The 21,103-nt window shown below is 41.5% G+C and overlaps 1 protein-coding gene across 1 annotated transcript in view; it reads right to left on the bottom strand.

Annotated features, from left to right (window-relative positions):
- PAK2 (p21 (RAC1) activated kinase 2) overlaps nt 1–21,103 on the bottom strand; it is a 79,761-nt gene that overhangs the window by 6,185 nt on the left and 52,473 nt on the right. The window contains exons 5-13 of the mRNA XM_004577818.4: nt 20,346–20,377; nt 16,308–16,415; nt 14,813–14,945; nt 11,448–11,511; nt 7,874–7,922; nt 7,289–7,401; nt 5,376–5,493; nt 2,217–2,316; nt 1,039–1,235 (exon numbers count right to left, since the gene is read on the bottom strand). Of these exons, the coding sequence (XP_004577875.1) occupies nt 1,039–1,235; nt 2,217–2,316; nt 5,376–5,493; nt 7,289–7,401; nt 7,874–7,922; nt 11,448–11,511; nt 14,813–14,945; nt 16,308–16,415; nt 20,346–20,377 (914 nt within the window). The remainder of the gene's footprint in view (nt 1–1,038; nt 1,236–2,216; nt 2,317–5,375; nt 5,494–7,288; nt 7,402–7,873; nt 7,923–11,447; nt 11,512–14,812; nt 14,946–16,307; nt 16,416–20,345; nt 20,378–21,103) is intronic.

Raw genomic sequence — 21,103 nt, 5'->3', positions numbered from 1 at the left:
GTCTGCTGCCTCCACGGTGGGAAACCGTGAGGGAGCTGGCCTGGCCCAGCCCCAGCTGCAGCAGCTACCTGAGGACTAAATCGGTGCATGGAACATCTCTTTCTCTAACAGTGCCTTGCAAATAAGTAAATAATTCCTTTAAAACATTTACTCACTTTCATTTACTCAAAGGAAGAAAGAGAGATCTCCCATCTGGAGTTTTACTCTTCAGGGCCCAGTTATGCCTGGACCTGAAGAAGCCAAAGCCACAAACTCGGTTTGGTATTACAATGCGAGTCACAAGGATCCACCCACTGGAATTGTCGCATGTAGCCCCCAAAGAACTGTATTAGCAGGAAACTGGAATCCACAGTAGACCTGGAACTTGAATTCAGGCACCAATGATATGGGATTTAGGGATCCCCATGGAGGCTTAAGTGGTGTGCTAAAAGTCTAACTGCATACTTGGTCATTTAAAAGTAGTAAAGGGGGCCCGGCGCAATAGCATAGCAGCTAAAGTCCTTGTCTTGAATGTGCCAGGATCCCATATGGGCGCCGGTTCTAGCCCCGGCTGCTCCACTTCCCATCCAGCTCCCTGCTTGTGGCCTGGGAAAGCAGTAGAGGATGGCCCAAAGCTTTGGGACCCTGCACATGCGTGGGAGACCTGGAAGAAGTTCCAGGTTCCCAGCTTCAGATCGGCACAGAACCGGCCATTGTGGTCACTTGGGGAGTGAATCATTGGACGGAAGATCTTCCTCTCTGTCTCTCCTCCTCTCTGTATATCTGCCTTTCCAATAAAAATAAATAAATCTTTTAAAAAAATAAAAAGCATACACACTGACTAAAGTGTATACGTTTAATATGAAAAATTCACAAACTCTTGAACTAGTATGTTTAACTCTGTAACTCAGAAGCAAGTGAGTTTCAGATGAGACCAATGGCACTGACTAGGTTTATTAACTTATTAACTCACATTCTTGACCAGCAGCTGGCACAGGTTCTAATGAAATGATTTAGAGTATTTCTTATATAACACAGCATGTATTTAAGTGGCCTTACCCTTAAGGGATTTTCATTGAGGTATGGAGGTTCTCCTTCCACCATCTCAATAGCCATGATACCCAGAGACCATATATCGACTTTAGGGCCATACGCTTTCCTTGTAACCACCTCGGGGGCCATCCAGTAAGGCGTTCCAACCATGGTACTACGTTTGCTCTGCTCAGGAGTGATCTGGGCACAGAAACCAAAGTCGGCTATAAAACAAAACAGAGTATGTTCATTTCAGATGACATAATTAATAACATTCTGACCACCTAGTTAGTCTCTTGCTTTCTACGGCACTACTAACATAGACTGAGAATTCCTAAACAAAAGCTCCAGATCTAGAACTGTGCATCAATATGATAGTTACAAATTTTGACTTTGAAGCATTTCAGATTCAGGATTTTCAGATTAAGGTATTCAACCAGTAAAGAACATAAAAATTCCAAAATCTGAAAGATTCTGCAATGTGAAACAATTCTAGTCCTAAATATTTTGGATAATGAATACTCAATCTGTAAGGTAAATCAACCACTCAGGAGAGAAGAAAAATTTTTGGTTTCTTAACCCAGAAAATATCTTCAATTTTGCAGAGCTGGAGAAATCTCAGTAGGAGGTTCTTCTGAAATCCTCCAGATGGCAAAATCAGAACTGAGAGATCACAGGCGGTAGACAAGAGAGCTCAGGAATTTCTTTTCTTCCCATGGTTCTACTATGTGTGATAGAGAGGGCAATTAGAGAAAGGAAGACTGTTTTACCCAACCTGTCATGCCTGAGGGCAAGATCATACAGCCCAGCCTGTCCTTATTTGGCCAAGCTCTACAGAACTGAGAAAAGGCTGAAGCACATGAGAATCACAGAGGCAGAAACAAATTCAACTTTATCTTTTTAAGACAGTAACATTACCAGTCCTAGGCAATTTCTGACATTTTTAATGCTTCAGAAAATTCTGAGACAGGAAGTATTAGTTTCCTTAATGACAAAACAGACATAAACAGATGAAGCAACCCACCCCAAATTATTCACCAAGTAGTAACATATCTGTTATTTCAACACAAGCTATCAAAAATCCATTTGTTACTCTCCCCATTTATTTATTAAATCATAAAAATATTAATACAATTGATCTGTAATTAAACAAAAGGTGGGTATCATAAATAAAAAGAAATTTTGTTTCTTCACTTATTACTCACTAAGTTTAACTGATCCTTCCATCCCCAAAAGCACGTTGTCACTTTTGATGTCTCTGTGGATCACTTGATTAGCATGTAAAAACTCTAAAGCCTGTAAACACTGAGAGAAGAGAAACAATTATTAAAGAACATTCTCAAAAAAGAACATTCTCTCATATGCAAATTTATGAACCTATGCCTTAATTAATTAAGTGAATCTTCTCTCAGGCTAATTTCATCCAGGAGTATTACTCCATTGTCTACCATTAATCATTGCTCGGTCTTCAACCATCTAAATACAAAACAAAGGGCAGCTGGGTACACATAACTTCTAGGCTGTTTGTTTTACTATTTTTTACTTATAATAATAATTTTTTAAAGATTTATTTTTATTATAAAGTCAGATTTACAGATAGGATGAGAGACAGAAAGATCTTCTGTCTGCGGATTCATACTCCAAGTGGCCACAATGGCTGGAAGTGTGCCAATCTGAGCCAGGAACCTGGTGTCCCCGTGGGATCTCCCACCCAGGCACAGGGTCCCAATGCTCTGGGCCATCCTCAAGCCCTCCCAGGCCACAAGCAGGGGGCTAGATGAGAAGTGGGACTGCTGGGATCGGAGGCCACGCCCACATGGGATCCTGCCACATGCAAGGTGAGGATTCAGCCACTAGGCTACCATGCTGGGCTCGGCTGTTTCAGTTTTAAATGCCTAATGGTACACTACACCTTCTAAGCACCCAGAAGCTCTTCAGAAGTCATTTCAATAGGGTAAGGTGTTGGGGCACAGGGAGTTATGCAGCCCCTTTTAATGCACATATCCCATGTTAAAGCACTAGTTCAAGTCCCAGCTACTCTGCTTCCCATTCAGTGTCTTGTTAAGGCAGCTGGGGAGGCAGCTGACAATGGCTCAAATGCTTGGACTCCAGTCACCTACATGGAAGAAATGGATGGACTTCTAGACTCCTGATTTTGGCCTGGCCCAGTGCTGGCTACTGCATGTTATTTTGGGGAACTGAATCAGCAAATGGAAGATCTTCCTATCATCCTGCTTTTCAAATAGATGAAAATAAATTTTAACACAATAAACACTGTGGCGTGGCCTAACAGCTAAAGTCCTCGCCTTGAACGCCCCGGGATTCCATATGGGCGCCGGTTCTAATCCCGGCAGCTCCACTTCCCATCCAGCTCCCTGCTTGTGGCCTGGGAAAGCAGTTGGGGACGGCCCAGGGCCTTGGGACCCTGCACCCGCGTGGGAGACCCGGAAGAGGTTCCTGGTTCCTGGCTTCAGATTGGCGCAGCACCAGCCATTGTGGTCACGTGGGGAGTGAGTCATCAGAACGGAAGATCTTCCTGTCTCTCCTCCTCTCTGTATATCTAACTTTGTAATAAAAATAAATAAATCTTTAAAAAAACACAATGAACACTTTAAAAAAAAACTATTTCAACGGTGTAGAGTAACCCTTGTGGGGCCACAAGGGGTGTGTGGTTTGCACCTGTCCTAGCAGTTTAGATGCACATATCCTGCACTGGAGTTGCAGTTCAATTCACAGCCCTGGCTTCCGTCAGTGCAGATCCTAGAAAGCAGCAGGTAAAATCAAGTCACTGTGTCCCTGCCATCCATTGTCCCCGCTTCCCATCCAGCTCTCCGCTTGTGGCCTGGGAAGGCAGTAGTGGACGGCCCAAAGTGTTGGGATCCTGCACCCATGAAGGAGACCCGGAAAAAGCTCCTGGCTTCTGGCTATCTTCTGCTGCCTTTCCAGGCCATAAGCAGGGAGCTGGATGGGAAGTGGAGCAGCTGGCACATGAACCGGCATCCATATGGGATCCCACGCACACAAGGTGAGGATTTAGCCGCTAGGCTACCATGCTGGGTCCCTAGACTTTTCTTCTTTTTTTAATATAAAGAATTACAGAGAGAGGGATGGATAGGGAAATGGGATCTTTCATTTCTAGTTCATTCCCCAGATAGCAGCAATAGCCAGGACAAAACCAGGGGCTTCATCCAAATCTCCTATGTGAGTAGCAGGAGCCTAAATGCTTGGGCCATCTTCCGTACTTTTTCTCAGACCATGAGCAGGAAGATGAACCAGAAATGGAGCAGCAGGCCACAGATTAACCCTTATGTGAAGATAGAACCAGAAGCTTCATCTTACAGGGAAAAAAGTTAGATTAAAATTTTAAAATGTATCAAAATTTATTCTCACTTTATTTGAGAGTGATAGAGCGGGAGGGAGGGAGGGCAGCAAGGAAAGAGAGACAAACAGAGACAAACAGATCTTCTGTTCATGGATTTACTCCTCAAATGTACCCAACAGCGAAGGCTGGGACAGGTGCAAGCCAGGAAGCTGGAATTGATTTTGGATCTCCTATGTTGGTGGCAGGAACCCAAACACTTGATCTGTCATCTGCTGCTCCCAGGATGCTCATCAGCAAAAACCAGTACAGAACAGAGCTGGACTCAAACCCAGGTACTCTGATATGGAATGCAGGCATCTTAAGACTTATCATGACCATTATGCCAATGCCCATTCCAAGAATATTTTTAACATCCTAATAAAAACTGAAAAAAGTAAAAACATCATACATATCATTCTCATATGAACAAAGTTTTTAACTCACTTTATGTATCACTGTAGAATGGCTGAAAGCCAAATCTTAGAAAACACAATACAACAGTTCTTATCAGCTCTTACAAGTTTTCCCTTTGTGACAATAATTCCAATGATATTAGAAGAAAGCAGCACTGCAGTTTCACAGGCAATAAATCAGTCCTTGACTTTGGTCTTTTCTCTGGAAAAGCATTAGAAGCAAAGAAATCTTTCTGGCTCTGACTTAGGCAAATTCATAGAATTCTACGGACTTCACACAAGGACACTTAAAAAATGAAATTACAGTGAAAAATGCATTTTCCACAAACTTAGTGAAGTGCTTTTGAAGTTTGTTTAGAAAGTCACTAATGAATATAAAGGAATAAGCTTTCTGTTTATTCTCATTAAAGCTTTTGGTCCCTAGTTATCCTTCAGGAGATAGGAAGTGGTGGACAATTATGGATGGCCTTGCAGAGAACCTGTGATTGGAAGTTATTACACACAATAAAACTTTGCAGAACATACATTATTTTTTTTTCAAACCTCTAGCTGACTATAGATCATGGTAATGTATCACGAAGTGAACAAACCTCTCTGCACACGGCGGCGATCTGTGCCTCATCCATGCAGGTTTCTGTTACAACATCAGTGAGTGAGCCGCCAGCAAGGTACTCCATTACCACGAATAATTCATCTCCCACTAGGTAACTAATAATAGAACACACAAATATACTCACATTTTTACATTGTCTACACACAGGGTTCTCTCTGCTGAATTTTCAAATATAAAACACCCTCATGATGAGAGTTAGTACCTTGAAAACTAGATGAAAAACTGAAGAATTGCTATGTACAGCACAAAACAATAATGAAAGGTCATTGTGATATTCTTGAACAATTCTGAGTGTGGAAATGGATTATTCCAATGGGAATAATCCCATGAGGTGGGCATTATGAGTCCTGCTTTACAGATGAAGAGGGTAAATGACTCATCCAAGGTCACATAGATAATAACTGACAGAACCAGGATCTGAAGCCAAGTGACCCCCTAGCCTGTAGTTTAATTTTGACCATCATGCCATGCTGATTTGAATTATTACTTTTAAAAAACAGGGAACTGAAAAATTGGTTTCTTCATTTTGAATAAATTCAAATATGGAATATAATTACTTATAATCCTTATTGTCCAACAGAAGCATTAACACATTTTTTAAAGGTTTATTTATGTTTATTAGAAAGGCAGATATACAGAGAGGAGGACAGACAGAGAGGAAAATCCTCCGCCCAAAGGTTCACGTCCAAAGGCCAGAGCTGAGCCAATCCAAAGTCAGGAGCCAGGAGTCTCCTCTGGGTCTCCCATGCGGGTACAGGATCCCAAGGCTTTGGGCTGTTCTCGACTGCCCTCCAAGTCAAGAAGCAGGGAGCTGGACAGGAGGCAGGGCCACCAGGATTAGAACCGGCACCCATATGGGATCCCAGCATGTGCAAGGCGAGGACTACCTGCTGAACTATTGTGCTGGGCCCAACACATTTTCATTTAAGCCTTTCATTCATATGTACTGTTGATATTTTAAAAACACGATTGTACCATACACATCATTTTCTATTCTGCTTTTTGTTATTATTTAACATTAATTCCTACGCTAAATGAGAGGTTTGTCAAAATGTTTCATTATTTCAAAGACAGATAGCAATTAGTCAGGGACATTTTTCCATCTACCACTTCATTCTTAAACGCATGCAACAGTCAGGGTGATTGAACTAGGCTGAAGCCAGAAGCCTGGAACTCAAAGTCTCCCACTTGTATGGCAAAAACCTGAGTACTCAAGCCATCACCTCTGCTTCCCAGGGGTATATCAGCAAGAAGATGGGTCAGAAGCAGGGCAGGCAAGACAACAAACCAACACTGTGAGATGGGATGAAAGCACCTCTAGCACCAACTTAGTGGCTGTGCCAAGCACCCACACCTAAGTGAGGTTTTGATAGGTAATAAACAATTTTTCCATGGAGCCCAGCCTTTGAGGGAAAAACTCATAGGACATATGATTTCTTTGTTTAAATATTTTCTCTCGTGTGCCAAGTAATATCCCTCTAGAAAATGAAACTTTTAAATCAGAACTGCCACTTATATCTCTCTACCTTTAATCCTTCTCAGCACTGACATTTTAGAAAATTAAAGGCAGAGTTCCAGACAAGAAGAGACAGACACACATACATAGGTACATCTGTCCACTGGCTCACTCTCTAAAGACATGCAACAAGAGCCTGGCCAAGTAGAAACCAGGGGCCCAACTACCTGAGCGAACCTCCGCTGCTTCCCCAGGAGCATCATCAGCAGAGAACTAGATAGGAAGCAGAGCCGCGGGGGCTCAAATCAGCGATCAAACAGGATGCTGGTGCCTCACAATGTTGACCCCAGTGCTAACATTTCATTTTAACCAAAGTAGTTTGCCCTTCAAACCATGAGAATCAAGATTTCCACATTTTTAGTCCATTTAATTACCTGTCCAAGAAGTTAACTATGTTGGGATTTTTTAATTCTTTCATCACCAGAATTTCATTAATAATCAATTCCTTCTTTGGCTGTTTCTGTAAATTAATTTGTTTGATAGCAACCTGTAACAGAAGCAGAATTGAAGAGAATGAAACAGGTCTCCTAATTCTCACAGAAAATTAGAAGTAACAATGAATTTATAATTCGTTAAACATCTATCAGTTAACAGACTATATACTGTATTACACAAGCTTAAAATTCATTCAAAGCAATACATCCACACTGCTTATGCAGAATTCTTTGTAATACACAGAGCCTAGATATTCTCAATTTATCAAATACAAAGACTGTACAGCACCAGCAATTCATCTTTTTAGTCCAAGCTAGGAAAATAATGTTTTAATATTTGCTCATTTATGATGCTAAAGTTACAATTCTTTTTTCCCAATCTAGATAAATCTAATAAAAACACATACAACAATTCTCATATACCATACCAAACTTAAAAGAATTTTGATTATTTTCAGCTTTTATCTAGTTTCCTCCTACACAAAACATTAATTATTATATTCAGAAGTATGAAAAAGTAGCTACCTCCTGTCCCAATGCCACATCAGTAGCAGTAAAAACTGTACCAGAAGCCCTAGAGGGAGAAAAGATACAACCAGATTTAAGGTTTTTAAGTCACTATAATTTAAATATCTAAAGACTTTACACTTCAAACAGTTGAAAAAGGATTAAAAAAGCATTTAAGACTCACCATCTTTAAGAGTAATAAAGAGTAAAATAAAGGGAAAAGATGAAAAAAAAAAACCTACTAAAACATTGGGGAAAAAGGAAAAATGTAATGCAACTTGAGAATACAAGTCCCTGTGTCAGAAACTACAACAAGTAACATGAAGGGTCCAATGTATCCTTCCTGATCGGCATCCTCCCAGCTCTCAAGGGTCACCTGTATTTGTCAGGCATCATTTCCACACATTTCTCTGTAGATTGAGCTACAAAGGACACAGGAGGTAGCTTTACAGAATATACTAGTACTCAGCCTAATTTTTAAACAGCATGTAGTTTCATTTCACACATTTTTCTGCAACTTGCTTTATTTTTTTTTACACTTAAAAAGTTTAAAGCTACTTCAAAAACAGAGGGAACACTTTTCCATTTTCTGGCTAACTCCCGAACACCCTGCAAAGGATGGAAATGGGCAAGGCCAAGTCTAAACAGAGCACAGAACTCAGGTCTCTGACAAGGATAAAACGCATTCAACACGACTTGACCCAAATTTGGTAGCTCGCCACTGAAACTGGAAGCTGGGACTTGAACCCAGGAGTTCTACACGGGACATAGGTATTTTAAATAGAGGCCAAATACTGCTCCAAGCAACTGGCTTTTCTTAGCCAATACTGGATTTGTGATAGTCACCCAGAAAATTAAGATATTATTCTTATTCATTATTATTATTATTGATAATGTATTGTTTAATATATAATTTTTCCACTACCACGTCAAAAACAGCTATTTCATTTTTATTAAAAATGTCCATTGAGCTTATTTTTTAAAAATTCAAAAATTTTGCAACACAGGCTTGTTTTTTTCTAAATCCAAAATGCTACCCACATATTAGCAGCATTTACAAAACTGGGGTGTGCAGGTGTCTTCAAGAACAGAAAAAAATTAAATTAGGATTATTTAAAAATACAATTAGACAAAATCAGAACAGTAGATGCCAAGATCGGTGCTCAACAATGTAATTTTTATATTGATTACTTATTCATGCTTTTAAAAATGATTCATTTGGGGCTTGGCGACGTGGCCTAGCGGCTAAAGTCCTCGACTTGAACGCGCCGGGATCCCATATGGGCACCGGTTCTAATCCCAGCAGCTCCACTTCCCATCCAACTCCCTGCTTTTGGCCTGGGAAAGCAGTCAAGGACGGCCCAAATCCTTGGGACCCTGCATCTGCGTGGGAGACCCAGAAGAGGTTCCAGGTTCCCGGCTTCGGATCAGCACAGCACTGGCCATTGTGGTCACTTGGGGAGTGAATCATTGGACGGAAGATCTTCCTCTCTGTCTCTCCTCCTCTGTATATCTGACTTTGCAATAAAAATACATAAATCTTTAAAAAGAAAAGAAAAAAAAAAAAAAGATTCATTTGGGCCCGGCAGCGTGGCCTAGTGGCTCAAGTCCTCGCCTTGAAAGCCCCGGGATCCCAAATGGGTGCCGGTTCTAATCCCGGCAACTCCACTTCCCATCCAGCTCCCTGCTTGTGGCCTGGGAAAGCAGGAGAGGACAACCCAAAGCTTTGGGACCCTGCACCCGTGTGGGAGACCTGGAGGAGGTTCCTGGTTCCCTGCTTCGGATTGGCGCAGCACTGGCTATTGCAGTCACTTGGGGAGTGAATCATCGGATGCAAGATCTTTCTCTGTCTCTCCTCCTTTCTGTATATCTGACTTGGTAATAAAAATAAATAAACCTTTAAAAAATAATAAAATAAAAAAGATTCATTTTATTTTCATTGGAAAGTCAGATATACAGACAGGAGGACAGACAGACAGGAAGATCTTCCATCCACTGATTCACTCCCCAAGTGGTTGCAACAGCCAGAGCTGAGCCATTCCAAAGCTAGGAGCCAGGATCTTCCTCTGGGTCTCCCACAAGGGTACAGGATCCCGAGGCTTTGGGCCATTCTCAACTGCTTTCTCCGGCCATAAGCAGGGCTGAATGGGAAGTGGGGCCACTGGGATCCTGGGACGTGCAAGGATTTCAGCCACTAGGTTATTGAGCCAGGCCCTATTCACTTTAAAGAGGTATAAAACAGAAGACAGAGATTTCTGAATTTCATCTGTTGATTCACTCCCCAGATGGCATCAATGGCCAAGATAAAGCCAGTCTGAAGCCAGGACCCAAGAGTCCCATCCCAGTACACAGCATAGGTGGGAGGGCCCAAGCTCTTGGGTCACTTCTGCCACTTTCCCCAGGCAATCAGCAGGCAGCCAGACAGGAAGTATAACCGAACCACAGCCCACATAGGATGCTGGCATGACAGTTTACTCCTTCTGCCACAACGCCAGTCCCAACAATGTAATTTAAATACATGATTTTATTGTCTATGTCCTCCAATAAATACTGTCCTTATGTATTAAATATACTCTTTGGGCAAAGTTATTATTTCCCTGCTGCTTTACCTCTAATATGAATTAATCTTTGAGAAAAAAAGGTGATGTAAAGTCACTGCTAAATGATGTTAAAAACCTGCATCAAGAAGTAACTGTAGGGCCCAGTGTGATAGCCTAGTGGCAAAATTTTCCCCTCACATCCTCGAGGATCCCATATGGGCACCAGTTCGTGTTCACGTTAATACACTTCACTTCTAGTTCCCTGCTTTTGGCTTGAGAAAGCAGTGAAGAACAGTCCAAAGCCTTGGGGCCATGTTCTTGCATGGAACACCTGGAAGAGGCTCCTGGCTCCTGGCTCTGCACTGGCTCAGCTCCAGCTATTGCAGCCACTTGGGGAGTGGAAGGAAGATCTTTCCGTCTCTCCTTTTCTCTATAAATCTGACTTTCAAAACAAAACAAAAAAAAAATCTGCCTTCCCAATAAAAATAAAAAATAAATCTTAGGGCCCGGCGGCGTGGCCTAGCAGCTAGGGTCCTCGCCTTGAGCGCCCCGGGATCCCATATGGGCGCCGGTTCTGGTCCCGGCAGCTCCACTTCTCATCCAGCTCCCTGCTTGTGGCTTGGGAAAGCAGTCGAGGACGGCCCAATGCTTTGGGACACTGCACCCGCGTGGGAGACCTGGAAGAGGTTCCTGGTTCCCGGCATCAGATTGGCGCGTACCGGCCCGTTGCGGCTCACTTGGGGAGTGAATCATCGGACAGAAGATCTTCCTCTCTGTCTCCTCTCCTCTCTGTATATCTGACTTTGTAATAAACTGAATAAATCTTTAAAAAAAAAAAAATAAATAAATCTTAAAAAGAAAAATGCACAGCATTATAGGAATAGATGGAAACTTCTTAAGAATTAAAAAAATAAGTAACTCTGTTAATGGACACAAACCTACATGAATATAACTCAGAGAATACATGAGTGCTCACTGTCAAAGAACCAAAGTTAAATGCTGTATACCTAGAAAATAGTGAATGTTACAGTAATATATTAATAAACACTTACCCTTGTCCAATTTTTTCATATCTTGTATATTTTTTCTTAGGGTCACCTATGCTCACAATAGTTCCTATTTTAAACAAAAAATGAAAATTTGAAGATCAGTTAAGCATTTTAACATCAAATGATTTTTGAAATCACTATCCCTTCTTGAAAAAATATATTTATTTGAAAGGCAGAGTTTCACAGAGGGAAGGGAGAGACAGAAAGATCTTCCAGCCACTAGATTCACCCTCCCAAAATGACCCAATGAACGGAGCCATGCCAGGCTGAAATCAGAAGCCTGGAACTCCTTCCAGGAGTCTGATGTGGGTGCCGGGACCCACATTCTTGGGCTATTTTCACTCCAGTCCCCAGCACGTTAGCAGGAAGCTGGACTGGCAGAGGGACTCAAACCAGCACCCACATGGGATGTCATCTTTGCAGGTGCAGCTTAGCTGGCTCTGCCACAATATTCACCTCTATTTTCTCTCTCTTTCAAAGAATTTTTTAAATTTATTTGAAAGGCAGAGAGAGAGAGGGAAACAACCAGGATTTCTTTCTGGCTGACTCTCCAAACGACTGTATCAGAAAGGTGGAAGCCAGCAGACTACATGTGGGTTTCCCAAGCAGACTACATGTGGGTTTCCCAAGTGGGTGGCAGGGGTCCAAGTACTTGGGCCATATTCCACTGGTCTCCCAGCATACTAGCAGGCAGTTGAACTGGAAGTAGGCTGCCAACATTGCCAAGTAATAGCTCTACCTACTGCACCTTAATGCAAGATCCTATTTATTTGAAAGGCACAGTGAAAGCTTATTTCACCCCCCAAATTCCTGCCTGGATCCTCCACGGGGGTAGCAGGGACCCAAGCACTTGAGTCATTATCAGAGCTGCCTCCCAGGCACATTAGCAGGAAGCTGGATGGAAGTGCAGCAGCCAAAACTTCAACTGACACTCTGATATGAAATGCAGGTGTTACTTAAGCTGTAGCAACAGCAAACTCGCCCCAATTTTCTAGCTTAATACGCATTAAACATACACTTGCTTTAAGAAAATTTAAAGTCTTGACTGAAACAAAATTAGGGTGCAACATATAAAATCATAACTTAGATTTTGATTATACTTTTAAGTCAAACCATGAGAAAATCACTAAGTTTTCACTTGGTCATGGTAAAAGAAGATACGAACATAGCAGGAAATTCACATAAATAATTTTATATAGGTTCTTAACCTCCAGTTAGCCATTTGGCCCAAGCTAATGAGCGCAAGAAAAGGATAACCAGAAAGATTCTAATGGCAGGGTCTGATGTCGTAGTACTAGTTATGCTAACACCTGTGATGGTACAGCTCCTATCAGAGTGGCAGTCAAGCCCCAGCTGCTCCATTTCCAATCCAGCTCCTTGTTAATGTGCCGGGAAACAAGTGGAAAACGACCCAAATACTTGGACTTCTGGTTTCAATGTAGGAGACCCAGACGGAATGTCAGGTTCCTGGGGTCAGCCTGGAGCAACCCTGGCTATTACAGGCTGTTGGGAAATGAACTATCAGATGGCAGCTCTCTCCCCCACCCTATCACTCTCCCTTTCAAATAAGTAAAGTAAAAATCTTAAAGATGCCAAGGGCTAAAAAACACCAAAAGATAGGGGAAGTGACAAGCAAAGGTCCCAATTAAATGGTGAAATTGCTATTCTAGCTTTGTTTTGTTAAATAACCTTATCCCAATTTGCAGACAAACCACTGAGAAATCAAAAACAAGTAAATAGACCCAGCACAAAAGTCTAATGACTAAAGTCCTCGCCTTGCATGTGCTAGCATCCCATATGGGCACTAGTTCATGCTGTGCTGGCCCTGCTTCCCTTCCAGCTCCTGGCTTGCAGCGTAGGAAAGCAGTTGAGGACGGTCCAAAGCCTTGGGACCCTGCACCTTTGTGGGAGACCTGGAGAAAGCTCCTGGCTCTAGGCTTCAGACTGGCTTAGTTCCAGCCATTGCTGGGCAGTGAACCAGTGGATGGAAAATCCTTCTCTCTGTAAAATTGACATTCCACTAAAATAAATAAATCTTAAAAAAAAAAAAAAGGAAATGTATAGCACACATATGCTTAAAATAATCCACTACTGAAACAGTTTTCCTGGACCCGGCATGGTAGCCTAGCAGCTAAAGTCCTCGCCTTGCACACGCTGGGATCCCATATGTGCGCCAGTCCTAATCCTGGCTGCTTCACTTCCCATCCTGCTCCCTGCTTGTGGCCTGGGAAAGCAGTCGAGGATGGCCCAAAGCCTTGGGACCCTGCACCCATGTGGGAGACCTGGCAGAAGAGGCTCCTGGCTTTGGAAAGGCTCAGCTCTGGCTGTTGCGACCACTTGGGGAGTGAATCAGTGGATGGAAGATCTTTCTGTCTGTCTGTCCTCCTGTCTGTATATCTGACTTTCCAATAAAAATAAAATAAATATTTAAAAAAAACAAAAACAAAAAAACCAGCTTTCCTTATTCCCTTTAGGTCAGTGTTCTTGGGAAGTACAGTTATTCCAACTATGTGCTTTAAGACAAAAGGTACTGCCTCCAAAGATACTACTGCTGAAATGCTGCCACCTCGTCAACAGACAATCCCTTTCAAATGCACCAACAAATAATTAAGGAAGAGTATTACTTTGGTTTAACTAGTTTTCCATTAAAACTATTCTTACAAGAAATCAATTCATTCGCCAGATTTAAGTCAAAATATAAGGTACTAGTTTAAAATCCTCTGGAAAAAAATGTTGTAGAAAACGTTAACAATTTAAGAATACTAACATATCTCAGAGCATGCCCCACATCCAGGACTTGGGGTGGGCGGGAAACCAGGTGGGGCTTCTCCCTCAATATCCCCCTTTACCTCAGATACATGATGGAAACAATATGGACATAATAGCATTGCCCACCTCCCTATCCCCCTGAACCTTTTTTTTTTCTTTTTCTTGTTTTTCCTTCAACTATAGTTAACTATGTAAAGATTGTCAACAACAATACAATAAAATGGATAAAAAAAAAAAAAATACTATAAAATGGGCCTGGTAGCCTAGCGGCTAAAGTCCTCGCTCTACATGCACCAGAATCCCATATGGGCTCGGGTTCATGTCCTGGCAGCCTTGCTTCCCATCCAGCTCCCTGTTTGTGGTCTGGGAAAGCAGTTGAGAACAGCCCAAAATCTTGGGACCCTGGCACCCACATGGGAGACTCGGAAGAGGCTCCTGGCTTCAGATTGGATCAGGACTTGACTCTTGTGGCTGCTTGGGGAGTAAATCAGTGGACGGAAAATCTTCCTCTCTGTCTCTCCTCCTCTCTGTATATTCGACTTTATGATAAAAATAAATACATATTTAGAAAAAAATACTGTAAAATATACATAACATACGTAATTTCTCCATAATCTCTTCATCTGTCATCTTGGTCTTCTTTTTCTGTTTATCTGTAGATTTGGCAGCACCATCAACATGAGAATCACCAACTGGTACAGGAATAGGGTCAATCACAGATCGAGTGTAAATCTGCAAAGGCACATAGCAACACTGTGTTGTTTTATTTGCAACACAAAGAAATACAGATTGACAAAGAGATCTCTGGCCTGACTTGTACCTCTTAGAGTACACATTAGCAGGAACCTGCAATAGAGAGTTAGCCAGTAGAAGGAAGATGTCACTCTCTCTCTCCTCTCCGAGAATCTATCACATGAAAGTAAATGAATGCAAAAAAAAAAAAAAAAAAGAGTGCAGCCAAGACTCAAACCCATGGCCTCCAATATTGAATACAGGCAGTCCAAGCATGATTTTAATTGCTGTGACAAACACTGGCAACAAATCTGAGGGAAAATGTTTTCACATATACTTACTCTCTATTTAGTTAGTTTGTTTTAGACCAAAAACAAGCTGTCTCTGCCATTGTTCTATAAAATGGGAATAATATTTTCCAACTATAAAAATAATATAATTAAGAAGTTAAAAATTTTTCACTGGCATACCCTGTTTATATTCTGAGATTTAGCAAATCAGCAGGTCTACTAATGAAATTTAAGTCTTACCACACCTACCAGTGTTAGCAGAAATAAGTAAAGCTTACAAATCATGTTTTCAGAATAAAAGGTAAGTAAAAATGCAAGAGAATAAAATCCTGGATACTGAAAACAACTGTTGCTGATGCCCACAACAAGTCTCATGGAAATGTAACAGTCAACATTTCATTTCAAACCATGAACTCTAAGGAACAAAGAAAATCCTTTAGCACAAGCTAACAAGCCTGAGATTAGGATACAGAACTTCACCTGCCACACTACATTCCATGGCAATGCATCTACTCCCAGTTTTACTTCTGTAGTACAGGGAGAAGGACAGTACTTTCTCCTTCCTCTTCCTGGCTCCATGTAAGGTCATTATTATCAAAATTCTCTCTTACCTGGCTAGGAATTTCACTCTCAATTGCCTGTTGAGTGTGTTGAGTGACATCAGGGATTCAAGAGAAACGTAAGAGGAAGGGGAGACAAAATACATAATCCGGATAAAAGGAAAGATCTAAATTTTATAGTAATAATAGTTGAGATTAAAAAAATATCTCTGGGCTTGGCGGCGTGGCCTAGTGGCTAAGGTCCTCGCCTTGATCCCATATGGCCGCTGGTTCTAATCCCGGCAGCTCCACTTCCTCTCTGTCTCTCCTCCTCTCAGTATATCTGACTTTGTAATAAAAATAAAATAAATCTTTAAAAAAAAAAAAAAAATCTCTTTAGAGACAGTTTTCAAGCAGAATCTCCTAGTTCAATCTCTTCATTCTAAAATGTTTTAAACTCAAGGACTTTCTAAATTAAAATAAGTCAAACACAGACTACTGTTTCTATGAACATACACCACCTAAACACTCACTGATTTTGTATGATCCGGTCGTGGGGCAATAACAGGAGGAGCAGCCTCTTCATCATCGTCATCCTCCTCTGTTACCACAGCTGATGTTTCTGAACCCTTGGTATTCAGCTACATTTATCATGTAAACAAAGGAAGACAAGCCAATAAAATTAAAAGGCAAACATTTTTCCTCATTTTTTAAATTAAATATATCTTAGAAAGTTTATTTAACAACTCAATTCAAAATTACTCCTCATTGGTTCTAATACAACAATTTTAAAGGTAAGGATGTTTTTATGAATTATGAGAATGTTTATGAAATAAATATATATGGAGATAAACAAATATTCTCAAGAGTACTATTTAAATATTTATTCTTTTTTATTTGAAAGGCATTCCACATGGACACCAGGTCATGTTCCAGCTACTCCATTTCCAATCCAGCTCTCTGTTTATGGCCTGGGAAAGGAGGCCAGGAAGATACTCTGGCTCCAGGCTTTGGATCAGTTCAGCTTTGGCTGTGGTGGTCATTTGGGGAGTAAACCAGTGGATACAAAAGCTCTCTCTGTAAAAATCTTTCAATAAAAAATAAATAAATCTTAAAAAAAAAGTCAACAATGTACTTACATGTAAGTTGAAAAAAAAATAGGAGCTGGCATTGTGGCACTATGCATTATACCAGCACCACATGCAACAGTTCCAATCCTGGCAGTTTCCAATCTAGATGCCTCATAATGTACCCAGAAAAGCAACAGAACATGTGCCGTCCCCAGGTGAGATAATGGGACCCAGTTCTTGGATCCTGGCGTTAGCCTGTCCCAATCCAGACCACTGAAGTCATTTGAGAAATGAACAGCAGAGGGAACATTTTTGTCTCTTCTCTGTCACTGTCTTTCCTTCCCCACCCCCTAGAAAAATAAAAGTGTCTGGCATTGAGGCATAGCTACTTAAGACACTTAACCATATTAGCACTGGTTCAGGTTCAAGTCACAGCTTCTCCAATTCCAAACCAGCTCCTTGTAAATGCATCTGGGAGAACAGCAGAAGACGGTCCCATTCCCTGGGTCCCTGTCATCAATGTGAGAGACCCAGATGGACTTCCAGGCTCCTGGCTTTCAGTATGGCTGAGTCAAGGCTTTTGTGATCATGTGGAAAGCTGAACCAGAAGGAAAAAAGTCTATATCTCTTTACATACAGAACTATTAAAAATTAAAAAATTAAACAAAAATAAATAAAAAGCAGATCAATTCTCAGAACTTTATACATCACAATATTCTTAGGACATTTAAAATAGTATGGGTCTGGCATGGTGATGCAACAGGCTAAGCTACTGTTGGCAACACTGGTATGTCATATTGGAACATTGGGTTGTGTCCTGGCTGCTCCATTTCTGATCCACCTCCCTGCTAATACACAGGGAAGCAGCTGATAATGGCCCAAGTACTTGGGCCACTGCCACTCAATGGGAGACCTGGTTAAATTTCCAGGAACCTAGCTGTGACATCACCCAGCCCTGACTGCTGTGCAGCCATTTGTGAAATGAACCAGAGGATGTAAGATCCCTCTTGGTAGCTTTACCTTTTACATCAAAACAATAAAATGTTTAAAGCCAGAATCACCAGAAAAAGTGGTGATTAAAGAAGCAAAAAGGTGGCCTGGCATGGTGGCCTAGCGGCTTAAGTCCTCGTCTTGAACATGCCGGGATCCCATATGGGCACCGGTTCTAATCCCGGCAACTCCACTTCCCATCCAGCTCCCTGCTTGTGGCCTGGGAGAGCAGTCAAGGACGGCCCAAAGCCTTGGGACCCTGCACCTATGTGGGAGACTTGGAGGAAGTTTCTGGCTCTTGGCTTCATATCAGCACAGCACCAGTCGTTGCACTCACTTGGGGAGTGAATCATCGGATGGAAGATCTTCCTCTCTGTCTCCCCTCCCCTCCTCTCTGTATATCTGACTTTGTAATAAAAATAAATAAATCTTTAAAAAAAAAAAAAGCAAAAAGGGTAAGGTCAGTATAGTGGCAAAAAAAAGGAAGGCGATCACCTATGATACCAAAATTCCAGTGAGTACTGGTTTTCTTGCTGCTTCACTTCTTTAAGATTTATTTATTTTTATTGGAAAGGCAAACCTACAGAGAAGATCTTCCATCTGCTGGTCTACTCCCCAAGTAGCCCAACAACCAGAGTTAAGCTGATCCAAAGCCCACAGAACCAGGAGCCCCTTTTGAGTCTCCCACCTAGATATAGGGCCCTAAGGCTTTGGACCATCCTCTACTGCTTTCACAAGCCATAACAGGGAGCTGGTTGGGAAGTGGAAGCTGGGACACAAACCGGCACCCTGGGTGATCCCGACGCTTTTCAAGGGGAAGAATTTAGCCAACTGAGCCATTGTACTTACTAGGCCTCTGGTTAATTTGCTTCTGATACAGCTCCCTGCTACTGTGCTTAAGCATTAATATTGACTGGGCTCCTGCTCCCATGAGGAAGTCCTGAAAAAAGCTGCTGGCTCCTGGTTTCAGTTCAGCCCAGCTCCAATCATTGTGGCCATTTAAGGAGTTCATTAGTATATGAAATACCTTTCTGTGTCTCCTTCTCTCTCTGTAAATCTGACTATCAAGTAAAATAAAATCAATAAACATGGCATGTAAGTATTTTATTCCTTAAAAAAAACTTTGAAAGAGTTGGCAAAAAAGAGAGATTAGTCTTCCATCTATGGGTTCACTCTCCAAATGGCCACAATAACCAGATCTGGGCTTGGCAGAAGCCAGCAAGCTAGAATTCTATCCCTGTCTTGCACATAGGTGGCAGGGGCCCAAGCACTGGAGCCGCCCTGTAATTATCTCCCTAGCAGGAAACTGGATTGGAAGTGGAATGCAAGAGAACAATTAGTTGGATATCATTTGCATGGAATAACTGATTAGATACCATTTGTAAGAGAACAACCAATTGGATACCATTTGTATGAGAACAATTGATTATATACAAAATAAAGTGAGGTGCTTCTCCCCTAAGAAGGGAAGCAGGAACTAGCAGTCCAAGGAAGGGAGACTCCCTCTAGTTGTTGAAATGTTAACGCCTCAAGCCCTCCTTCCCTGGGCCTACATAAGCCTCAGTCCTTGAAAGTCTGATGCTGTTAATAAACTTTGGCTATTGACCATCAGTCAGTAGTCCATGCGTGTTATTATCAGCTCCATGCACCAAGTCCATCGCTGCTGGACAGCAAACAGCGGAGCAGCCAGAAATCAAACCAGCAACTCCTATGGGAATGCAGGTACAGCAAGTGGCAGCTGAAGCCACTGTGCCACAACGTCAGCCTCCATAGGTGGATATTTTAGTATATATGTTGTCCAAGCAAGCAAAAAGGCAAGTATTTTAAAAAGTTAGTTCTCATGCAAGCGAATTCCCCAAGTGAAGAACTGAATATGACAAAGCCTTAAACAACTCTTTAGACTGGTTAGTTTTAATTGCTCAGGATTTTTCCCAATCCATAGTAGAATGATACAAGAAGATGAGAAAGGGGGCCAATGCAGTAGCCTAGCGACTAAAATCCTTGCCTTGCACGAGCTGCACCGGGATCCCAAATGGGTGCTTGTTCTTAACCCCAGTGGTCCTGCTTCCCATCCAGCTCCCTGCTTGTGGCTTGGCAAAGCAGTCAAGGACGGCCCAAAGCCTTGGGACCCTACACCCGCGTGGGAGACCCAGAAGAAACCCCTGGCTCTTGCTTCGGATCAGCACAGTTCTGGTCGTTGCAGCCACGTGGGGAGTGAATCAACAGATGGAAGATCTTTCTCTCTGCATATCTGACTTTCCAATAAAAACAAATCTTAAAAAAAAAAAAGGATGACAAGGAATATGTTGCTTAAGTTCCTCATCCTTATGTTTATGTATGGAAACATGCTACCTCTGGGGTCATTATATATAGTTACTTTATCTCATCAAGAAAATTCAATTTACTTCATATGTCTTCTTCAAGTACTTATTTACCTCTGATGGAAATATAATTTAGAAAGCAAAATGAACACTAAGGCTTGTATTACATAAGAAATAAATGATAACTTACTGCTGGTGTTCCAGAAGGGAAGCCATCTTTCTCTGAATACAAAGCAGAAAATAATGTTAACAATTCAAGAAATAAAATGTTTATATGATTAAAAAAATAGGGCAGGTGAGGTCTTCTTAAACTAATTTCCTATTAAGCTGAATTAAAGCAAGCAAATGAGAAAACCAGTATTCAAGCAAGAATTTACTGATTAAGCTAATGTATCTCAAAACCTAATTGAGCTCTGTAAGTTTCCTGTGATTCACTTCTTCCAGAAAACTTACCACTGAAGGATTTATTATATTAAAGTCATCATTCAAACAATTGCGATTATATGAAATAAAATTTCTGACTTAGCAAGTTTCATGTTTACCTTTACAAATGCCTAGAGAATAATTAGTGTATTCATATACCCAACAATGCATGAAAACTATCTACTGTTTCCTGGCCTAACACTGTTTTTTTAAAAATTACTAAACGAGGAGCCAACATGGTGGTTCAATTGGCTAATCCTCCTCCTGCAAGTGCTGCAATTCCATATGGTTGGCCATTTGTGTCCCAGCTGCTCTACTTTCAATTCAACTTCCTGTATATGACTTGGGAAAGCAGTGGAACATGGCCCAAACCTTTGGGACCCTGCACCAACACAGGAGAGCTGGAAGAAGCTCCTGGCTTCACATACACACTTGCTTAATGAGAAGTTATTATTCTTCAAACAGGGTGACTTAAAAAAATCACTAAATAATACAGATTTACTATTTCACACAGGGTTCTAAGCA

This window comes from Ochotona princeps, chromosome 3, assembly GCF_030435755.1.
Source record: "Ochotona princeps isolate mOchPri1 chromosome 3, mOchPri1.hap1, whole genome shotgun sequence".
NCBI classification, from domain to species: domain Eukaryota; kingdom Metazoa; phylum Chordata; class Mammalia; order Lagomorpha; family Ochotonidae; genus Ochotona; species Ochotona princeps.
The sequence above is the reverse complement of the archived record's forward strand: the minus strand, read 5'-3'. Positions and strand labels throughout refer to the sequence as shown.